The sequence below is a fragment of the Mastigoproctus giganteus genome, chromosome 1 (genome assembly GCF_048544385.1).
Source record: "Mastigoproctus giganteus isolate SK-2022 chromosome 1, ASM4854438v1, whole genome shotgun sequence".
Taxonomy (NCBI): domain Eukaryota; kingdom Metazoa; phylum Arthropoda; class Arachnida; order Uropygi; family Thelyphonidae; genus Mastigoproctus; species Mastigoproctus giganteus.
In genome coordinates, this window is record NC_143575.1 from 216,590,594 (window position 1) to 216,611,790 (window position 21,197).

The window sequence follows — 21,197 nt, forward strand, 5'->3', positions numbered from 1 at the left end:
CTTGTGTGTGTGTGTGTATGTGTGGGGGAGGATGGTTATTCTTGTAGGGCCACTCCTTTCAGATACTCACAGAGACAAGGATCCAAAGGTGATAAGTCTTGAAATCTAGGAGGAACAGTCTTCTGGAAATTAGATGATTACCAAAGTAACCTCATCTAAAGGACTTGGTTTCAGCAGACACATGGCATGTCACACTGCCCTGATGAAAAGGAAAAAAAAAAAAAAAAAAAAAAAATTGTGTTCATCCACTTTGAGGAGAGAAATTAACTGTTGTGATATTTCAATAGGCAAAACCATTCACTGTAGCCTCAAAGAAAATGAGGCCCACCGTGTGGCTGACAGCATACCAACACCATACTCCAACTTTTTAAGAGTTGCAATGGCTTTTCATGGAATGCATATGGGATTTCAGTGGACCAAATCCTAAGTGTTTTAACTATTCACACACCCAATGAGGTTGTTGTTGTTATTTGGAGCATTGGCAACTAAGGCCATATTGCTCCGGGGATATGCGGTGGTCATTTCCTGACCTTTCCGCATCCTCCGTATTTGGTGGTCATGGGCTTGAACCCCGGTCTGATCAAGAAGCGTGTGCTACACACTACTGCTCCTGCCCACCTGGCTACGGAGGCGCCCACCCAATGAGGTGGAACCAAGATTCACAATGAACAAAACTGTATAAAGCTTATCCATTTCACATTTCTCAATGAATGCCCAAAACCACTGTGGTACAGTAAGGGTTTTTCTTGATCTGGCTTCTTCAGCTTCTGGACCAAGTAAATATTATATGGATGGAGGTGTAACTGTTTCACACCTTGCAAAATCTATCACCATGGAATATTGTTCTCACATCTGTGGTGACAACCCAAAAACTTCAAGCTTCTAGACTACATTCAAAAGAGGGCAATCAGGTTAATTAATGACCTGTCTCACTGACATTGTTTCTGCTGCATGCCTTTTCTACAGATACTTCCAAGTGGCATCTATAATTCCCAATCTCTTTTCCAAACCAGTCTGAACACGTGCTGCAACCAGTCAGCATCCATTTACTGTCCAACTTCAAACTCGCAGAACTAACTTTCCTTCTTCCTTATTTATCTCTTCAACTTTCGTTTTCTGGAACAACCTTCTTCACTTGTATTTCCTGAAAATTACAATCTACAGAAATTCAAGTCTGATGTCAACAAGTGTCTTGTCTTTTCAAGCTTCAAGCCAAGCACAGTACTAAGTACTATGAGTTCTAATAGTTTTCATATTTGGAGTTTTCATATATATAAAAAAAAAAAGGTGTGCTTCAGTATGATAATCCTCATTGCACTGTGACTTTTCAAAGAAGAGTGCTGCAACCTTTCCATTACCACATCCAATTTAGTATCAGTCAAACCCTGTTGTAAACAGTTCCACATTTACAATAATGGCCCCACGAGTCCTATCATCATCTTATGAGGAACTGCAGCATCCAATAACTGGCTATTTCCTATTAAACTATTTTGACACCCGTATATATATAAACAAGTTTCAAAATACTGTTCAATTATGAATGCTGTGGCTGGAAAAATTTTATCTTGCTCGCACTGTAAATAAAGAACTAATGGTGTTGACCTAGACACATGACACTACCATTGGTAAATGTATGCTTAAAAACATCTCTCTGATGTCATCTGTTGGACAACAGGCAATTACAGTATTTTCATGAATCTATTCAGCTAAACTTTGGTTTGCATGACATCTGTTGGACAACAGGCAATTACAGTATTTTCATGAATCTATTCAGCTAAACTTTGGTTTGCATGACTTCTTGATCACTCCATACAAACAAAAGCAAAAATATAGGTTGATAACATGTTTTGCTTGAGCTCTTTTTTTATTTATTTTTTTTTTTATTCTCCACAAACCCCAATAATGGGTAAATTTGAATACTGTGCTGTCGTAAGATACCTGCAAAAGAAGGGTATAGTGCCAAAAGAAATCCATTATAATATTTATATGCCACATACTTTGCAGTGTGTCTGCTCCAATATTACAATGTCTAATTTCCAAGAAAACATTAATATAGTACATGATATTGTACCACAAAATAGTGCCGGCTATACACATCTCATATGAATGGGTGCAAAACATTCTGACAAAGGAACTGGATTTATCGGGTTATCTGACACCTGATCAAAAATGTAGTTGATGCAACGCTTCGTCAAAATCACAGATGCATTAAGAAGTAGATTCAGAAATTTTTTTGACAAGATTTGTACCATAGGATGACAGATTCATAACTATCAACCTCAGTCACAGCACCAGTTCAAATAGCAGAAGCCTTAGTTCAATAGCTCCAGAGGCAAAAACAGTTCAATATGTTGGAAAGGTGAAAGCTCCAAAGCTTTTGGGATTCCAAAGGTATAATATTCCAGGTCAAACTGAAACAGGAGTATAACTATATGTAAACAATTATGTGATGCAATCACATCTAAAAGAAAAATAATGTTGACAAAAGGTCTCATTTCACCAAGACAATGCTTTCACTTACACATCACATCAGCAATCACAATGACTTGAATGCACCTTATTCACCAGATCTGACAGTGTCAGACTTCCTTTTGTTTCCCAAACTTAGATTTCAATTAGCTGGACACAAATTCAAAACAAATGAAGAGGTTACAATAGTTGTGGAAGCAATTTTTATGCATTAATCAGATATGAATATCAGCACTGAAAATCATGCCAAGCCAGGGAAGCATTTTTTCAGGCCTTAACAAATCATTCTACAGGAGTGGTTTGGTTTTTATTTTTAAGAGCATTAGCAACTAAAGCCATATTGCTCCAGAGATATGTGGTGGTCATTCCCTGACCTTTCCACATCCTCTGTATTTGGTGGTCATGGGCTCGAACCCCAGTCTAATCAAGAAGCGTGTGCTATGTACTGCTGCTCCTGCCCACCTGGCTACGGAGGCACCTACAGGAGTGGGAAAACTCTGTTGCAGCATTGCTCAAACAAGAGAGTGTGTGTTTGTGTGTCCAGGAAATTATACTGAAAAGTAATACACAACCACTAGTGAGAGTTTGCTGCTTCATGGTGAAGTTACATACTTTTCAATACCCTCTCACACATATTTGAGAATAAGTTCAATATTTTACATAAGAATGAACTACTGTTTACTTTATAGGTTATTTTTGAATTTTCCATAAAAATACACAGATAGTAGACATACCAACTTCTTTTACAACAAGTGATATAAGTCCATCATCTATAAAAATCCTATTTCCTGGTACCATAACTTTGGTTATATTCTCATAATCCACATAGAGCACTTCTGCAGAGCACTTTTCCTTATAGCTGTCATCTGTAGTTACTTTTACTTCAGTTCCTTTTACTATTTCAACTTCAGCAGTAGCTCCCTAAAAAGAAAAAAATAAATAAAATAAAAATAAATAATTTTTAACATTAAATGATAATAAAATAGTGCTTTGATATAAAAATGAGGTTACTCAAATGTGAATAACAATAAAAAAAATTTCTCCAAATGTAGCCTTCAAAAGTTGTCCTTTGCAAGTAAATAACAGCACATTTTAAAATTTCAAAGTCACAATATCAGTGGGATGCCAAAGCAGTGTGAAAATCTATCATGCGATTTGAATTGGTTATTTGACTGATTAGAACTTCTCGGCACAGCTGTATACATGGCAACAGGAATCAACTTGTTCACATTTGTACACATTATCACCATGCAGAGATTAAGAATAAACACGATGAAATAACACACCAATTAAGTCAGTGTATCAAAGCACATTCTATGATTTAAATACAGTAATAATTGATTGCTCAAAAATAGATGCTCTTTCAGCAAGAATGGTTAAAACATTTGGAGCACTTATGAGAAAGTGGAAAGTTTGAGGAATTTTATAAGTTAAATTGGAACATGCCAGTTATTTGTTTTTCAGAGTAGTTTCCTTAGGCAACTATGTGACGCTATCATGATTGGAAGTATTTCTCCTGATTTTGATTTTAGTTCCTCTGAAGAAACCATTATTCTATCAGATGGAACATTCCTTCTCTCCAATTTAGATCGTTCTGACTCTTTTATTCAATAACTAACAAAACGTTCTGAAAGAACCATATTTTAGGAATTCTGAGTCCTAAGTCCAGTAGCATACATTAAGGGCATTAAAATTGGTATTAGTACACGAGTTCCAGAAATACAGTGGATCCTCGCTTTATGATCGGTTCACTCTACGATCAAATCACTTTACAATGGACAGCCATTTAACTATACGATTGTAGTAAGCACCAGTCATTGTGATCAAGTTTTCAAATTGAATTTTAATTCTATTAAAAAGTGATTCTAATAAACAAAAATAGGAGGAATATTATGTGCAGGCTATAAAAGTAAAGATAGAACATGAGTAGCCTGTGCGGACGTTCATTTCTGCCACTCCTGGAACAGAGAAGTTTTTTCTGATTTATTTTCTGTTTTATTAGCTTAAATTGCCATATTAACTTATTTTCTAGAGTAGTTTTATATTCTTATTTACGTAACTTAGATAGAGATTTTGTAGGTATTACTTAGTATCGGAAAGGGTATCAAATCCACATGTTTACCGTTCGTAAATAGCCGCCATTGTTACGCGATAGAAAATATCTCGAAATAGATAGCATAAGCTTAATATAGTATAGTATAGTACATAATATTGTCAATTAATCAGATAATTAATCTTGTTGAACTTCATTGTCAATTAAATTGTACTTTTAACTATACATATAACGACTTGGGTTACGTAACATAAATAATTAGTAAAAAATAAATAATTAATATTTAACTTGATACAGAAGTTATATAAAGGGATTTCGTAGATAACACTCGATACTGAAACATAAATATAGCGTTATAACTGTGTTGAGATATAAGTTTAGGGTTTTAATTTTGTACTGAAATTGAAATTTTATTGAAATTAAATCGAAATCATGACTCTGACCAGAGCAGCAAAGCAAAAGGCTCAAGCTAATGGGAGTGCTGTGGCTCAGGGGAGATCTGAGGGGGACAGTTGCCCTCTGAATCACAGCCTATTAAAATGCACTACTTGCTTAATGTTTGTGGAGCAGTCAGGTACGGGACATGATACTGCCATGGGGGATGTCTTTGTGTGTGCACGATGCAAGGAGTGTAAGGAAATCAGGCGACAACTCAGCATTGTTATGGGCCTATATGAGAGCTTGAAGGACAGGGTGGATGCCCTCAAAGGATTAAAAGTGAGGGGGCCATCAAGCTCTCAGCTGCCCACACCAATGCCAGAGCTTGCACTTGGTCATCGCGCAACACAGCGGCAGCCCCCAAGGCAGAATGCACTGGTCCCAAAGGAACTAGTAGTTGTTGGTGACTATTGTCAGGGAAACGGGGAAACATGCGTTGTAAAAAGGATAGGCGGAACAAGACCAGGGTATGTCTGCCAGGGGTAAAGGTTGATGACGTTGTAGAGCAGATATCATCTTTTAAGGGCACAAAAGGTGATATAGTTGTACACGTTGGCACTAATAATATTAAGAGTAGGAGACCGGCGGAATTACTTAACAAGTACAGGTCACTGTTGAAAAAAAGCCGTGAATTAGGGTTGAATTTGAGAGTGTCTGCAATTCTGCCCAGACACGATAGGAGGGAGTATATGACGAGAGCCCTGTCGATCAATTCGGCTCTGGAAGGATTGTGCAAGGCTCAAGGGGTAGAATTTTTTTCAGCCTGGTCTGTACTTGTTAACAGGAGAGACTGCTTCTACAGGGATAGGATACATTTAAATAGAAAGGGTGCAAGAATGTTTGCTGATGCTATCGAGGCAGTGTTAGGTGGGTTGGAAAACTGCTAGATTTGGGGGATACAAGGACTAATAGATTAACAGTAGCCACTGGCAGAGGTGAAAGTGATTCTTGCACTGCTTCTATTGGAATGAGCCGCAGCCTGGAAAATAAGACGCATGGTATTTCAGAGACTGCTGGGAGCCATTGCGGTACAAGTAAACACATGGGTTGTGTTAGGGTAGCTAAGAAAAAGAACAGGTGCATGTATACTTGCATGTACACCAATGCTAGGAGTTTAGTAAATAAATTTGATGAATTTGAGATATTGCTCAAAACATCAAAGGCAGATATTGTGGGGATTTCAGAGACGTGGTGTCACACAGATATAAGGAATGCAGAACTGGAATTTGGGGAGTACAACGTCTACAGAAAAGATAGACAGGGTAGGAAGGGAGGAGGGGTTATGCTATTAGTTAAGAAATACATAAAATCCAAGGAAGTGAAGCCAGTCGACATTGCTGGACAGTGCAGTGTCGAGTCAGTTTGGTGTGACATAAGCATTGGGAGATTAAAATTGAGAGTAAGAGTGTGCTATAGGCCTAATGATTCTGATGAGTATAATAAGAAACTGTAAGGGGAAATAGAGTGGGCCAGCAAATCAGAGAGTCATATAATGGGGGATTTTAATTTCCCAGATATTGACTGGAATTTGGGGGCTGGTCACTCACACACTAGCAAGGCTTTTGTGGATTTATTGAATGATTGTTTTCTACATCAGCATGTTCGGGAGGCAACTAGAGGGAGTAATACTCTTGATTTGATTATCAGTAGTGATTCTTCATGCATTAACAATCTGCAGGTAAATGAACCACTAGGTGGCAGTGATCACAGTGTGCTGAAGTGGGATTTACTCAGAGGTAGTTACCATTAGGGGTAAAGGGAAGGGTTATTGCTTTCGTAAAGGCGACTACAATGGACTGAGACAGTATTTAAATTCTATACAGTGGGACCAACTGATGATGTTACCAACAGCAAATTCAAAATGGGAAGCATTCAAAGAACTTATCTTGGAAGCTACTAGGCTTTACATACCAACTAAGAAATATTGTTCAAGGTTTAGGCCTAAGGGGATGTCAGATGAACTAATGAGACATATGGCAGAGAAGAAAAAATGCATGGGATACATACAAATTAACACATGACACAGAAGCCTATGATAGATACAAGTTGATCTGTAACCAAGTTACAAAGGACATTAGGCAGGCGAAGGCAGATTAGAGAAATCTTTGCAAGGGATGCAAAGAAAAACAGCAAAGAGTTCTTTACTTATATAAACTCTAGCAGGAAGGGGATGAATCCGATTGTTCCACTTGATATCGATGAGTCAACTGTTGATGATCCTGCTCAGGTAGCTAACAAATTAAATGAATATTTTGCATCAACATTCACACGAGGAGTTATTCAGTGAGGGGAATGCCAGAGGTGTATTCAACTCTGGCAGTAAGGTAGAGAATCTTGTAATAACTGAGAGTAAAGTGGAGGAGAAATTGTTGAAGATAAATACAAGAAAGGCACCTGGGGTGGATGGGATCTATCCAGTTATATTAAAGGAGGCAGCAAAGGAAGTAAGCAAACCCTTAGTCATAATTATGAGAGCTTCCTTGGACTCAGGGGAAGTACCCATGGACTGGAGATGTGCAAATGTGACCCCAATTCACAAAGGAGGATCAAAGGGCGACACAAGTAATTATAGACCTGTTAGTTTAACTTCTGTTCCTGGAAAATTAATGGAGGCACTGGTTAAAGAAGCACTCCAGGATCATCTAGACAAGAATTCAGTTATAGCTCAGACACAGCATGGTTTTGTTAAGGGGAAGTCTTGCCTGACCAATTTGATTGGATACTATGATGCAGTCACAAAAGAACTGGATGCAGGGAATAACTTTGATATTATATACTTGGATCTTAGAAAGGCTTTTGATACTGTTGCACATGGAAGACTGCTGCACAAATTGGAGCAGTGTGGCATTGGAGGCAAATTGCTGCTATGGATAAGGGGGTGGTTGAGGGAGAGAAGACAGAGAATGGTAATCAATGGACACTGCTCATCGTGGACTAATGTTATTAGTGGAGTCCCTCAGGGTTCAGTATTGGGTCCATTATTGTTTTCTGTATTTATAAATGATATCGATGATGGTATATCAAGCTTAATGTCCAAGTTTGCAGATGATATGAAGGTTGTCAGGGTTGTTAAAGATACTAATGACAGTGCACTGCTGCCACAGGATCTAGAAAAGTTGAGCAGATGGGCTGAGAGGTGGCAAATGAAGTTTAACATTGACAAATGTAAAGTACTACATATGGGAAACAGCAACCCCAGAGCAAAGTATCAACTCTGTGGTACTACACTGACAGTGGTAGAGAATGAAAGGGACCTGGGGGTGGTTGTGCAGGCAGATATGAAGTTTTCTGAGCAGTGCAGATGGGCTGCAAGAGTAGCTCATGGTGTATTGTCGATGATATATAGGAATTTTTCTAGCAGGGATAAGGAGGTGATTATTCCATTGTATAAGGCAATGGTCAGACCACACCTAGAGTAGTGTATACAGGTCTGGAGGCCTCATTTCAAGAAGGATGTAGAGATGTTGGAACGAGTACAGAGAAGGGCAACAAGATTAGTGAATGGAACAAAGGGGTGCTCTTATGAAGAAAGGCTTAAGTTTTGCAAATTACAGTGTCTGGAGACTAGGCACCAGCGAGGTGTATAACGCCTTGAATGGTTTGAGCATGCTCAATGCTGATGGGATTCTTCCTCTTGCTCAGAATAATCACCTGAGAGGGCATAAATTCAAATTGAGAAAAGACGGATGTAGGATAGACATGAGGAAATTTGCCTTTAGCCAGCGGGTGGTTGGTTGGTGGAATAGACTTCCATCCCTTGTCGTGGAAGTTGATAGCCTAAATAAGTTTAAGGCTCAGCTGGACAGGTATTTCAAATGAACAGAGGGGTGAAGTGGAAGTGGTTGTTTTTTATTTATTTATTTATTTTTTTTTTTTGGTGATGCTGCATAAGCTTGCTTTCTTGCATCAAATGCCTCTACTAATGCTAATGCTATAAAGCACAAATTTAACTTTATTACCTTGCCAATTAAAAAAATTAAATGATACATGAAAACTGGAAGAATATTTTCCACAGGTTAGCAAAATAAAAATAAATTTACATTTATTAATACATACTACTGTAATATAGCTTAATTAATACATACTACTGTAATATCTATACACTAGCTAACTGATATTTCTGTTCACTGTTTTTTTTTTATATAAAATTTAAAATAAAAAAGATAAGAAATCAATAACAAAGAACATGGTACCCACATTTTGCAACTAATACGATACGTACAAGTGAGATACGGAGTAACAAGTTTACGAAGCTTAAAAAATATGAATGAAGAGGAGATTTTGAAATTTTTTTATTTTTTATTTTTATGATTGAAGATTTCAGTGAAGGGGAAACACATTTCACTATAATAATGTAAAAACCCACAGAATTACAGCTATTGGTATTATTGCAATAAGATAGAGTTTACTTCCCATTTATAATAGATTTCACTAAGAGAAAAGACCAATAAACCAGAAACTGCGAATTGTTTTTGTTTTATGTTTGTGACCTCCAGAAAATGTGCTTTAGAAAATATCACAAAGATATTCAAAACTAATTTTTATAACAGAACATATAATGACAAAGTGTAGTGCATTTTAATTATTTGAATTAGTTTTTTGAAATTTGTTTCTATAAAACGGCTGATTCTACTAACCAGTAATCATGTCAACCAGCAGCTACTTCTTTCATTTTACAATGAGCTTACAATTTTCTCCAAATGTCCTTCCTCTCAGCCAAAAGCAGCATTTGTAAGCGTGTGTTAGCAGTGTTTTTTGTTTTTGCATCCTTTAGTTTAAGTGATTTTTTGTGCTGGCTGTGCTTATTTGACATAAATATAATGTATTGAATTTGCGTACTTACAACATTGTGTAAACTGATAATTTGTCCCTAAAGAGCACTTCCAAGGTTTGAAACGAATTACCAAAAAACACTTTCACATTATATTTTCATACTAAGATGGTGTCTCTGGAATGGATTAATATTGTAAAGTGGAGGTCCACTATAATTCCAATCATGACAGAAGAGAATTGCATTTGTAAGTTTGCTCAAGAGAACTTCTTTGATAGATGAAAAAAAAAAAAAAAAAGTCATTGTCAAATTCAATTTCAACTTAAGGAATTCCTAGAACTTCCTAGTGGCACCTCATAAAACCTATGAATAATATAAATAATACAATAAAAATTAAGAATAAATAAAACAAAGGAAATCTCAGTGTGTGTGTGTGTGTGTGTACACACACTTAACTGATACCTATACAAATGCAGATCTGAGCTTCTTGTGGACAAGTGCTTGTTCACAAGAAGTTCACAAATATTTCTTCAGTTTCAGATATTAATACATATGGTATAGTATAATTTGTGTAGTTTTAAATTCTTTAATTTTGTAATAAAGGAAAAGTGGTGGAGAAATGTTTGAAGTTAAATGTAAAAAAAGGCTGGGGGTGGATGGGATTCTTTTTTTTATGAAAACCCCAAACACGATAGGTATTAAAACCTATAGTACTTAGTACTATGAATGGGTTGGAGGTTGAGAAGACAAAAGAAGATATTTGTTGACATTAGACAAACTTCTGTAGACTGTAATTTTTGGGAAATACATATGAAGGAAGGTTGTTCCAGAACACAGCAGTTGAATGAATAAACGAGGAAGATGGACAGTAAATGAATGTTGGCTGGTGGCAGCATGTGTTCGGACTGTTTTGAAAGAGAGCATGGGAATTATAGAAGCCAATTCAGAAGAATAGTGCCCCTGTAGAAAAGGCATGCAGCAGAAACAGTATGTCTATGAAACAGAGTGGAGAGACTCTGTTAGATATGAGTCATTAATTAACGTAACTGCCATCTTCTGAATGGAATCTAGAAGCCTGAGAGAGAGGTTTATCTAAAATTTTTTTTAATGATATATATATATATCATTAAAAAATATATCATTTAAATATCATTAAAGATAATATATATCAAAATTATATATATTAAATTTATATATTTAATTTTTTATTCGGGGGTGCACGTTAGTCTTTTTAAGTAAAATAAGGGTGAGTGACCAAAAAAGTTTGGAGGCTGCCCTACAGGATTTAAATCTGGTTACTTGGTTAACTTAAATGTCGTACCATTCCTTTGTGTACCCTATGCCAATTTAAAACAGTAGAGGCCTTGTGAACTGCAGAATTGTCATCCTGGAATACAGAAGTATCAAAATCTTGAATGGTCCTAAGATATTCACAAAAAAAGCACAACCTGATCATCTAGAGCAGCAGTTCCCAACCGGTGGTTCGCAAAAGTTCCAGGGGGTTCGCACTAAAAGTTCTATAATGGCATCTGCTTAGAATTGCATAGGTATATTACTGTAAACTATAAAATATAAATAATAAATTAAATCAAATTAAATAAAAAAGTAAAGAACTACCAAAGAAATAAACCACATCTCCCACAATTCCTTATAATTAGTTAACTATCTTACAGTATATCATGTTAAATATGTTTTCCATACTGTTTTTTTTTTTTTTTTTTAGAACCTATAGTACTTAGTACCATGCATGGGTTGAAGGTTGAAAGAAGATACTTGTTGACATTAGACTTGAACTTCTGTTGACTGTAATTTTCAGGAAATAATTATGAAGGAAGGTTGTTCCAGAAAACGGAAATTGAATGAATAAATGAGGAAGAAGAAAAGTTGGTTCTGTGAGTTTGAACTTGGACAGCAAGAGAATGCTGACTGGATGCGGGACGTGTTCGGATTGCTTTGAAAGAGAGAGCGGGAATTACAGAAGCCAATTCAGAACAGTGCCTGTGAAAATATCTATACAAAGGTCTATAAAACAGAATGGAGAGATTCTGTTAGAGATGAGACTGTTGTGTAGCACAGTGGTATCATCGCCGTCCTTCCAATGCTGGGTGGAAAAGGCCCGGGTTCGAATCCATCGATGATGCAAAGAATTTTAATGGACTTTTTTCACTCCGTGGCTGAGTTACTCGGTTTCAGACACAATAAATATATGGGTAGATGTAATTATTTATGGGTAACCCTAATATCATAATTTGGAGTTTTTTTTTTTTTTTTTTTGTTGTTAGATATGAGACATTAATTAACCTAACTGCCCTCTTTTGAATGTAATCTAGAAGACAGGTTTTGGGGGCACCACTCCAGATGTGGGAACAATATTAGGTGGTAAGCTGAATTTGCAATTTCTACAGAGTCAACAACAGTTTGGAAGAAAAGAAAGAAACCATATCTCCCACAATTCCTTATAAGTTTTTTAGATGCAGAGGAAGCAATATTTGTAATGTGCTTTATGCCAGGAGAGATTAGAAGTCAGGGTAATCCCAAGATCTTGCCTAGAAATCAGAGCGTCATCTAAGATAAACATAGGAGCATAAGAATCCTTTTTGCAAGATATAAGACAGGACTGAGTTTTAGAAGGATTGAAATTAAGTTATCTTTGCCCCACTAGAGTTCAGCATTTAGGGAAATGGTAGTGGATATTCGAGAAGTTGAAGCTGTTTGAGCAGGGCAAGGTTTCTCAAACTGGAAGGTGGAATGCAATGTGCTATCGTCAGCAAAACTATGGATAAGATTTCTGGTCAATGGAAAGAAAGTCATTAATATAAAAGAGGAAAAGAGTGGGAGAAAGAACTGGATCTTGGGGAACACCAGTGTTAGTGGAGAAGTTAGAAGACAGAGCCGTCTACCATTAAGCAGTGAGTGGTCAGAGATAAAACTGGATACTCAATTACAAAAAACAGATGGCAAATCACAGGAGGGAAGCTTATTTAGAAGACCTTTATGCCAAACACGAATGAAAGCCTTGGAGATGTCAAGAGCAACTGCTTGTGTTTCACTTAACTTTTCCATTGAATTTGTCCATAAATAGGTAACATAAGCCGGAATATCACCAGTGGATTGACACTGACGGAATCCATACTGGTGATTGTTGATCAGACGGAGTGTTTCTAGATAGTTTAAGAGTTGGCAGTTAATTGATTTCTGCATTACTTTAGAAAAGTAGAAGTAATTGCAATGGGGATGATAATTGGATGGGAGGGATTTGTCACCCTTTTTAGGAACTGGCTGGATATGAGCAAATTTCCAAGCAGAAGGAAAAACACCTTTGGAATAAGAAAGTGAAAAAAGGAGCCAAAAATAGAAGTCAGTTCAGGAGCTAGGGTTTTGAGATGTTGTTGTTATTTGGGAGCATTAGCAACTAAGGCCATATTGCTCCGGGGATATGTGGTGGTCATTTCCTGACCTTCCCGCATTCTCCGTATTTAGTGGTCATGGGCTCGAACCCCAAGTCTAATCAAGAAGCGTGTCAGGTTTTGAGAACAAGTGGAGAAATACCATCAGGACCTGGAGCTTTCTTAGCATCAGATTCATTCTGACATCCTTTTGATTGGTTGTTGTTGGATTTTTTTTTGGCGCAAAAGCAACTTTGGCCATATTGCACCTATCTATTAGTATTATGTGACAAAGACGTTGACGTTTCTTAATTATGGTTTATATCTGGCTAAAATATCCTATTAGTTTTAAATAAGTAAATATATTTTCAATGTTGGAGTTATCGCCTAGGATTTGTGATAAAGTCAGGGAATCCTGAATATTTATAGGGAGATGGAAGGCTGATTGTCGCGCCATGTGGTATTGTGGACATTCTATAAGGAAATGTTTTACAGTGAGTTGACAAGAACAGTGAAGACATTCTGGAGGATTTGCTTCAGTGAGTAAGTAAAAGTGTGTGAGATGTGTATGTCCAATGTGCAGTCTGGTTAAAATGACTTCTTCGTGCCGATTCTTACGAAGACTAATTCCATGGCTGAAGTTCATGTTTTATTTGAAACAGTTTATTGTTTGATTCATTTTGCCACATTTGTGACTACTGAGTGTGGAGAATCTGTTTTATGATAGGTCTGTAATCGGAATGTGGAACTTTGTAAAGCCTTAGGTTTGTATTTGTAGGATTCTTTGCTGCTCGATCAGCTCTTTCATTACCTTCAATGCCTGTATGTCCTGGGATCCAACACAATTTTACTTGCCTCATTTTGCTTTTGAGTTTCACAAGATGAGCTTGTATCTGGTAAAGAATGGGATGTGATGAAGTCTGCTTTTGTTGGAGAGCATGTATTGCACTCAATGAATCTGTGTATATGAGATGTTTCAGAAGAGGAGAAGATGCAATGTATTTTAAGGCCAATAGTAGGGCGAATAGCTCGGCAGAATAGCTACTGCATTGGTTTGGGAGTTGCTGTGAGATAACAGTGTGTGGAAAGACCACTGCAGCACCAACTTTGGTATCTGTTTTAGAGCCGTCTGTATATATTTGAAAATATTCAGAGAACTGTGATGAGTGGGCTGCATGCATCTGTTTTATGTTGACATTTGCCAGAGTGCTTTTTCCCCACTGTTGAAAATAAGTGTCACAGTTAGGCGTGAAAGTGTGCCATGGTGGAATACTTATGCTATTATCCTCATGCACGTTGTCAAAGCTTAGTCCCCATTTTTAAACTATTTCTTTTAGTCGTATTCCAGCTGGTTTATTTACTGTGGGTTTATTGCTGTAAAGTGAAGAGATACTGCAAGTAGGATGACGAGGAAGACTTCGGATTTTAATAGCATAGTTTAATAGCAGCATTTGCCTCCGGAGATATAGTGAAGGCTCATGGGTCTCTGCATATAAGCTTTGTACAGGCAATGTTCTGTATGTCCCTAAGGAAATTCGTAAAGCACTATGATGTATGGAATCAAGCCATTTGATGACACTTGGTCTACACAAGCCATACACAGGGGCTCCATAGTCTAGTCTTGATCTGATTATAGCATGGTATAGGTGAAGTAGTGTGAACCGATCAGCTCCCCACTTCATTGCAGAAAGGACTCTGAGAATATTTAGTTTTTTTTTGACAGGTTGTTAGGAGGCATTTGATATGTTCCAAAAAGTTAAGTTTTTTTATCGAGAATCAGGCCAAGGAAACGTATACTATTTGCTAGAGGTATCAGCTGGTTTTCTAGTCTTATTTCTGGATCTGGGTGCATTTTTCGCTTTCTACAAAAATGTATGGCCATTGTTTTTTGTTGTGATATTCTGTAGCCATTGTTTTTAGTCCACAATTCTATTTTTTTTTACTGCACTTCGTAATTGCCTTTCAATCATGTTCATGTTTTGTGAATGGCACGAAATAGTAATGTCATCTGCATAAAGGAATGTTTCAACTGTTTTTGGCAGGTCTTTTGTAATAGAATTTATTTTGATTGCAAACAAAGTTGCACTCAGCACTGAACCCTGAGGAACTCCTTCCTGAGTATATATTTGTTACAGATTGTTTTGAAATTTTACTTGGAAGGTTCTGAGTTCAGAAAATTTTTTACCAAGAGTGGCAGGTTCCCTCGCAAACCAATGTTGCAGAGATCATTAAGAATGCCATATCGCCAGGTAGTGTCAAAGGCCTTTTCTATATCGAGACTGATCATAATTAGATGCTCATTCCTTAGAAAAGCATTGCAGATATTTGCTTCTGCTTTTATCATGGGGTCCAGAGACTATCTAGTTTTACGAAAGCTGTATTGATTTATGTCAAGTACATTATATGTTTCCAAAAACCAGGTTAATCAGTTGTTCACCATTTTCTTGAGGATTTTTCCAAGGCAACTTGTTAGAACTATTGGTCGATAATTTGTGGGGATTGTATGATCTTTGCAGGTTTAGGAAAGGCAATTACAAGGGAATGGAGCCAGGAGTTCGGATAGTAGTTTTCCATATAAATTCTATAGTATAGCATAAGTAATGCCTTTAGAGAATTTTGATTAAGTTGGATCATTTCATAGTGAACTCCATTGGGTCCTGCTGCACTCTTTCTAGACTTAGCCAGAGCTTTTTGCAATTCTTCTATGTTGAAAGGCTGGTTATATGGAAGTTACTGGCTGGTATTAAAGTTTAGTCTGTATTTTTCAGCTACAGTTTTCGTTTTCTGAAAGGATGGTATATATGCCGATACTCCTGATATATTTGCAAAAGTAGTTGAAAGTAAGTTTGCAATTTCCTTGGAGTTAGTTATCTCCTGTCCATTCCAAATTATTAGTGGAATTGGAACTGAAAGAAATTTCCCATTAAGTTTTCTGATTTTGTTCCTTATAACACAGGTATCTGTATTTTTGTTAATTGTGGAGGCAAATCGTATCCATGATTCCTTTCTACTTCTATGCTGGATATATCTAGCTCTGGCTCTAGCTTTTTTATAATTTATGAGGTTGATGGAAATGGGATACTTTCAGAAGAGATTTCAAGCCTTATTATTCTCTCTCTCTCTTGGCTATACTACATTCTTCATTCCACCACGCTGTGTCATGTTTATATTTTCCAGATGACCGAGGTACTGTAGCTTCAGCTGCTATTAAAATTTGGTTTGTGACATGAGCTGTAACATTGTCTATAGGCTGAGTGGTGATTATTTGTTCATCTATTGCTGCAATTGTTTTATATTTTGTCCAGTCAGCTTTATGAAATCTCCTTCTTTTTTGGCCATCATGATGTGTAATGTCATTTGTTAATATTTTGCAGACCACAGGAAAATGGTTGCTATTAAGAGGATTATTCAAGATTGTCCATTCAATCAGTGGATATAGGACAGGTGAACATATGGAAATGTCAATTGCAGAGGCTGTTCCAGTGGGCAAATGAATGTATGTCTCAATTCCAGTATTAAGGAGAGAGAGATTTTGCTCTTCCAATAATTTTTCAATCAATTTACCACGTTTGCCTTGGTGACAGGATCCTCCCATGGGATGGTGTCCATTTAAATCTCCCACGATACAGACCGGAGGTAGTAGCTGGGTTACTAATGCTTCTAGATCTGAATATACATACTCTTGATTTGAGGGAAGGTAGAGTGAGACTAGTGATAATGTAAACTGGATTGAGACTCTTACTGCAACTGCTTCCAAAGATGTTTGTAGTTGGAGGTGTTTACACGGAATTCTGGAGTCGATTAAATTTGCCACTCCACCATGAAGCTCCACCGGAAAGGAATCGGCCTTGTCTATAGGTACCATAACGGTTCACTGCTGCTGCTGCTGTTGTTGTTGTTATTTGGTGTTCAGGAGCATTAGCAACTAAGGCCATATTGCTCTGGGGATATGCAGTGGTCATTCCCTGACCTTTCCGTATCCTCCGTATTTGGTGGGCACGGGCTCGAACCCCGGTCTAATCAAGAAGCGTGTGTTATGCACTGCTGCTCCTGCCCACCTGGTTACGGAGGCACCGGTTCACTGGTGTGTTTACTTGTGGAGTTAAGTTAGTTTCTTGAAGGCAGACACCTATCAGATGATATTTATCAATTAGGTTGCAAATGTCATCAATTTCACTGTATTATTGTGCGCATTATATTGGCTTTGTATTTGTCTTTTTACTTAAAATAATTAAATGCACATGGCATAATTCTTTAAGGGTTTAGTATCTATATAATATCGGTGTTTTGATACACCATAGACACTCTTAGAAAAACTACAAAGTAGTTGTTGTGGGCATCATTTGCTCTTTCTCATATTGTGCTCTGCCTTCACGACGAGTTGCCATGATACTGCACTACCTCAAATAAGTAACGCTTCACTAATAGAGAAGGCTATTGTTACTTATTCTCAGTGAGTACCACCACCCAGACATGTTTCAAGTCTTCAAGTTTCAAGTCTGCAATACTAGGGTACCTGCCCACCCACCGATGATAGGCCAATAGCCTTGAAACATGTCTGGGTGGTGGTACTCACTGAGAATAAGTAACAATAGCCTTCTCTATTAGTGAAGCGTTACTTATTTGAGGTAGTGCAGTATCATGGCAACTCATCGTGAAGGCAGAGCACAATATGAGAAAGAGCAAATGATGCCCACAACAACTACTTTGTAGTTTTTTAAGAGTGTCTATGGTGTATCAAAACACCGATATTATATTGTCTTTTTACGAATGGGCGTCTGCTTGGATCGCTCAGGCGTTCTTTTGAACGAAGACCACAAGAAGCATTGAATGGAGTGTACTGGGAATGGTTTGAGGTGATTTACCAAGATCATCAATACATGACTTGGAAGAAAAATTGGATGCCAGCAGGTCAGCTTTATCTTGGGCTGATGTGGCAACAGAACCATCTGGTTTTGACAGAAGTGGGAACAGAGATGGGCTGTTATTGTTAGGAGCATTAGCAACTAAGGCTATATTGCTCCGGGGATATGCAGTGGTCATTCCCTGACCTTTACACATCCTCCGTATTTGATGGCTCACGGGCTCAAACCCCAGTCTAATCAAGAAGCACGTGCTACACACTGCTGCTCCTTCCCACCTGGCTACGGAGGCGCCAACAGAGATGGGCAAAAATTGCAGCCAACAGTTTCGGCAAGAGATCAGAATGGTCAGCTACCATTGGACAAGAAGCAAATTTTCTACTCTTAGCCTGTTCGAAATCTAGTTTGGACTGATTAATAACTGCTTTACAAAGTATAAATGATACTTAATAATAAAAATTATTATTATGCTATGTCGCTTATAAAAAGGTAGTACTGGAAATATTATGATTTCAGAGAATATAGGCTTAATGGTTCTTTAAAAATATTATGCTGAAAGGGGTTCAATAAAAAAATTTCACATTGAAAGGGGCTCACGAGTCAAAAAGGTTGGGAACTGCTGATCTAGAGTATGTGTATTGCCAGCCTGACTCATCCCGACTGGTATTTCAAGTAGTGGACCCAATTCATAATAGCTAAAACCTCTCCAGAGCATCACTGTCTGACTACCAGCTTGTATGACTTTGCACACTGTCTAGATGAAATACCATAGTGCATCATTAGAGTATAGAAAAATTTTGATTCATCAGACCACATCACAGTTTCCAATCATCAACAATTCAGTTTTTATGCTTTTTAGTTGATATCAGCTGGGCTTTTTTTATGCATAGCTGTTAAACATTGGTCTTTTTTCAGGGTGGGGAACTACTCTAGACATCCATGTTATGAAATTCTTTTCACACTGTTCTCTCAGAAATAGGCTGAGGTCCTTGCTTGGTTTGTAGCAGTTCTTGTCTTGTTTGAAATCTTTTTTTGATTTAGCAGACATTGCTGATCATGATCATTTAGCACACACTTTTGACCACAATTAATTGGCTGCTTTCTAGTCGATTTTGACTCGCACTATTCCTTAAAAACCTTATTACCATTCTTTCGGAAACACCATCAAATTAAGCCACTACTTAACTGGATGTCCTTTAGTCCTGCCAAATGTTATCACTCCTTTTTGCCACTCACTAACATCTTTTCTGTTCCACATCTTTTGTGGTGGAAACCATTTCTTCCTCAGTCCAGCTGGTATATCTGTAAATAGAGAAATCTAACTTTATACTCTAATTTCAGTGCTGTAAGAAAACAAGCATAGAAGATAAGCATGTTCAATATAAACCCTAAATACCACAATGACTAATTTTTTGTCCGGTGTCTATAGCTTGAGGAATACCCTATATAACATTTTGAATTACTGCATTTTTTTAAAGCACAAAATCAAAATTTTATCAGAGCCAACAGCTGTGTTTCTTGATGTTTGACACTGCTATAGAGACCTTACCATAGTATGCCCTCTTTACGTTTACTTCTTCAGCAACACAGGATTGGTGTTTGTGTATTGGATATCAGTATGAATATCAGAATTTATCATAGTCTTTATTTCGAGTACGAAATGTTGTCACTTTCACAGAATGAACTAGAAGATCCCACTGTTGTAGCCTTAAGGCCAAAAGCCTCAAGTCTTCTGCCTTATTCTTCGGCAGTTCAAGATCCTTGATGAGGTCATTAAGCTCACTTTCTGTGAACTTATATGGTTCAGAAGGATAAAGGTTTGGAAAAAATGGTGGATTCCTTGACATAGACAGCTGCTGTACTTAGTGTATATCAAGTTGATGTTCGACAGTGTCTTCATCAGAGTGTACTGAAAAAAGGTCAGGTGATTCAGGAATAGGTAGTACTTCAGTGTGAGGCACAGGACGAATTGCAGATGATATATTTGGGTACGTCACTGTAGACTTTCTTCATTATTATCCCTTTTCTAATAGGCACCATACAGAATTAAGTGCATGACATGATTTGTTGGCTCCCACCAATAAATCAAATGTTGGCTCCCTCCAATAAAATGTCTCTTTCGATTTACCCACGCATTGAGTTTTGATGAACAGATAGTGTAGCTTATGTGTGGAGCCTGGTTCTTGTCCTGGTCACCTAATTTACACCCAAAGTAAAAGAAGTATGCCTTTTTTTATGGCTCAAGTTAAGGGAAGCTTTCTTGAAGTTAACATGACAATTCCACATACATGACAGAAATTATCCAGATTATTCATACAATTATGGGGCATATTAATCTTACACGACACAAATACTACAGAAACAAGTAGGAATCTCACAGAGAACAATCATTAACTGAGAACAAATCACTCAGTACCTAACAGATGGTATATTTGGGTACATCACTGTCCACTTTTTCTTCATTGTCATCCCTTTTCTAATAGGAGGCACCATACAGAATTAACAGTGCATGACATGAAGTGAAAAGCCATTTTGAGTGAAGAGCCATATTTGAGGATTACTGCAACAGAGTTGAAGACATATCTGAGGCAACAACTTATCATGTGATGCAGAGCAAGGCAACAGTTGCCCATTAAGTGATAAGAGATTGGTGCTGAAACTGCAGCATTGCCACATGTTTTGCTGAGAGCCATAGTTCATAAGAGTAATGCACTAATATAAGACCCCAATTTGTAATTTGAAAACAAGAGACAATCTGCAAATTTTAATGTGATTTTCATGTTCAGCAGCATGAAATTAGTTGAGATTGGGTATTTTCATTTCCCTGCAACAGTTTATGTATTGACCAGTGTTATTTGCAAAATACAGTTACCTTGCACAATGCTATCCTGGAGTTCAATTGCATAGCACATGTGATACCTGGTTAACCAAAGAAAAAACATAAAACAAATGGAAAAAATCTACTTTTGGTTTTGTTACAGGATTTCAAAAAGTATAACTCAGATTTACAATCTTATGTGTGGCTTCTTTATGTTATGACAAACCATTCTTTGTTTCAAAACTAGAACTTGTTCGGATTCCATTCAATTTGTCCTATAAGACCTTAGGATGCATCTTCACTGACATTGTTTCAGCAACTTGTCACTCTCAGATGACTGGTGACATTATGGTTAAACAATCATTAGTGATATAAAAATGGTAGTTATTGAGCCACATAT

The 21,197-nt window shown here is 37.3% G+C and overlaps 1 protein-coding gene across 1 annotated transcript in view; it reads right to left on the reverse strand.

Annotated features, from left to right (window-relative positions):
* Positions 1–21,197, reverse strand: part of LOC150091523 (pyruvate kinase PKM-like) — a 182,660-nt gene that overhangs the window by 86,039 nt on the left and 75,424 nt on the right. The window contains exon 5 of the mRNA XM_090376074.1: positions 3,204–3,390. Coding sequence (XP_090232200.1) covers positions 3,204–3,390 — 187 coding nt within the window. The remainder of the gene's footprint in view (positions 1–3,203; positions 3,391–21,197) is intronic.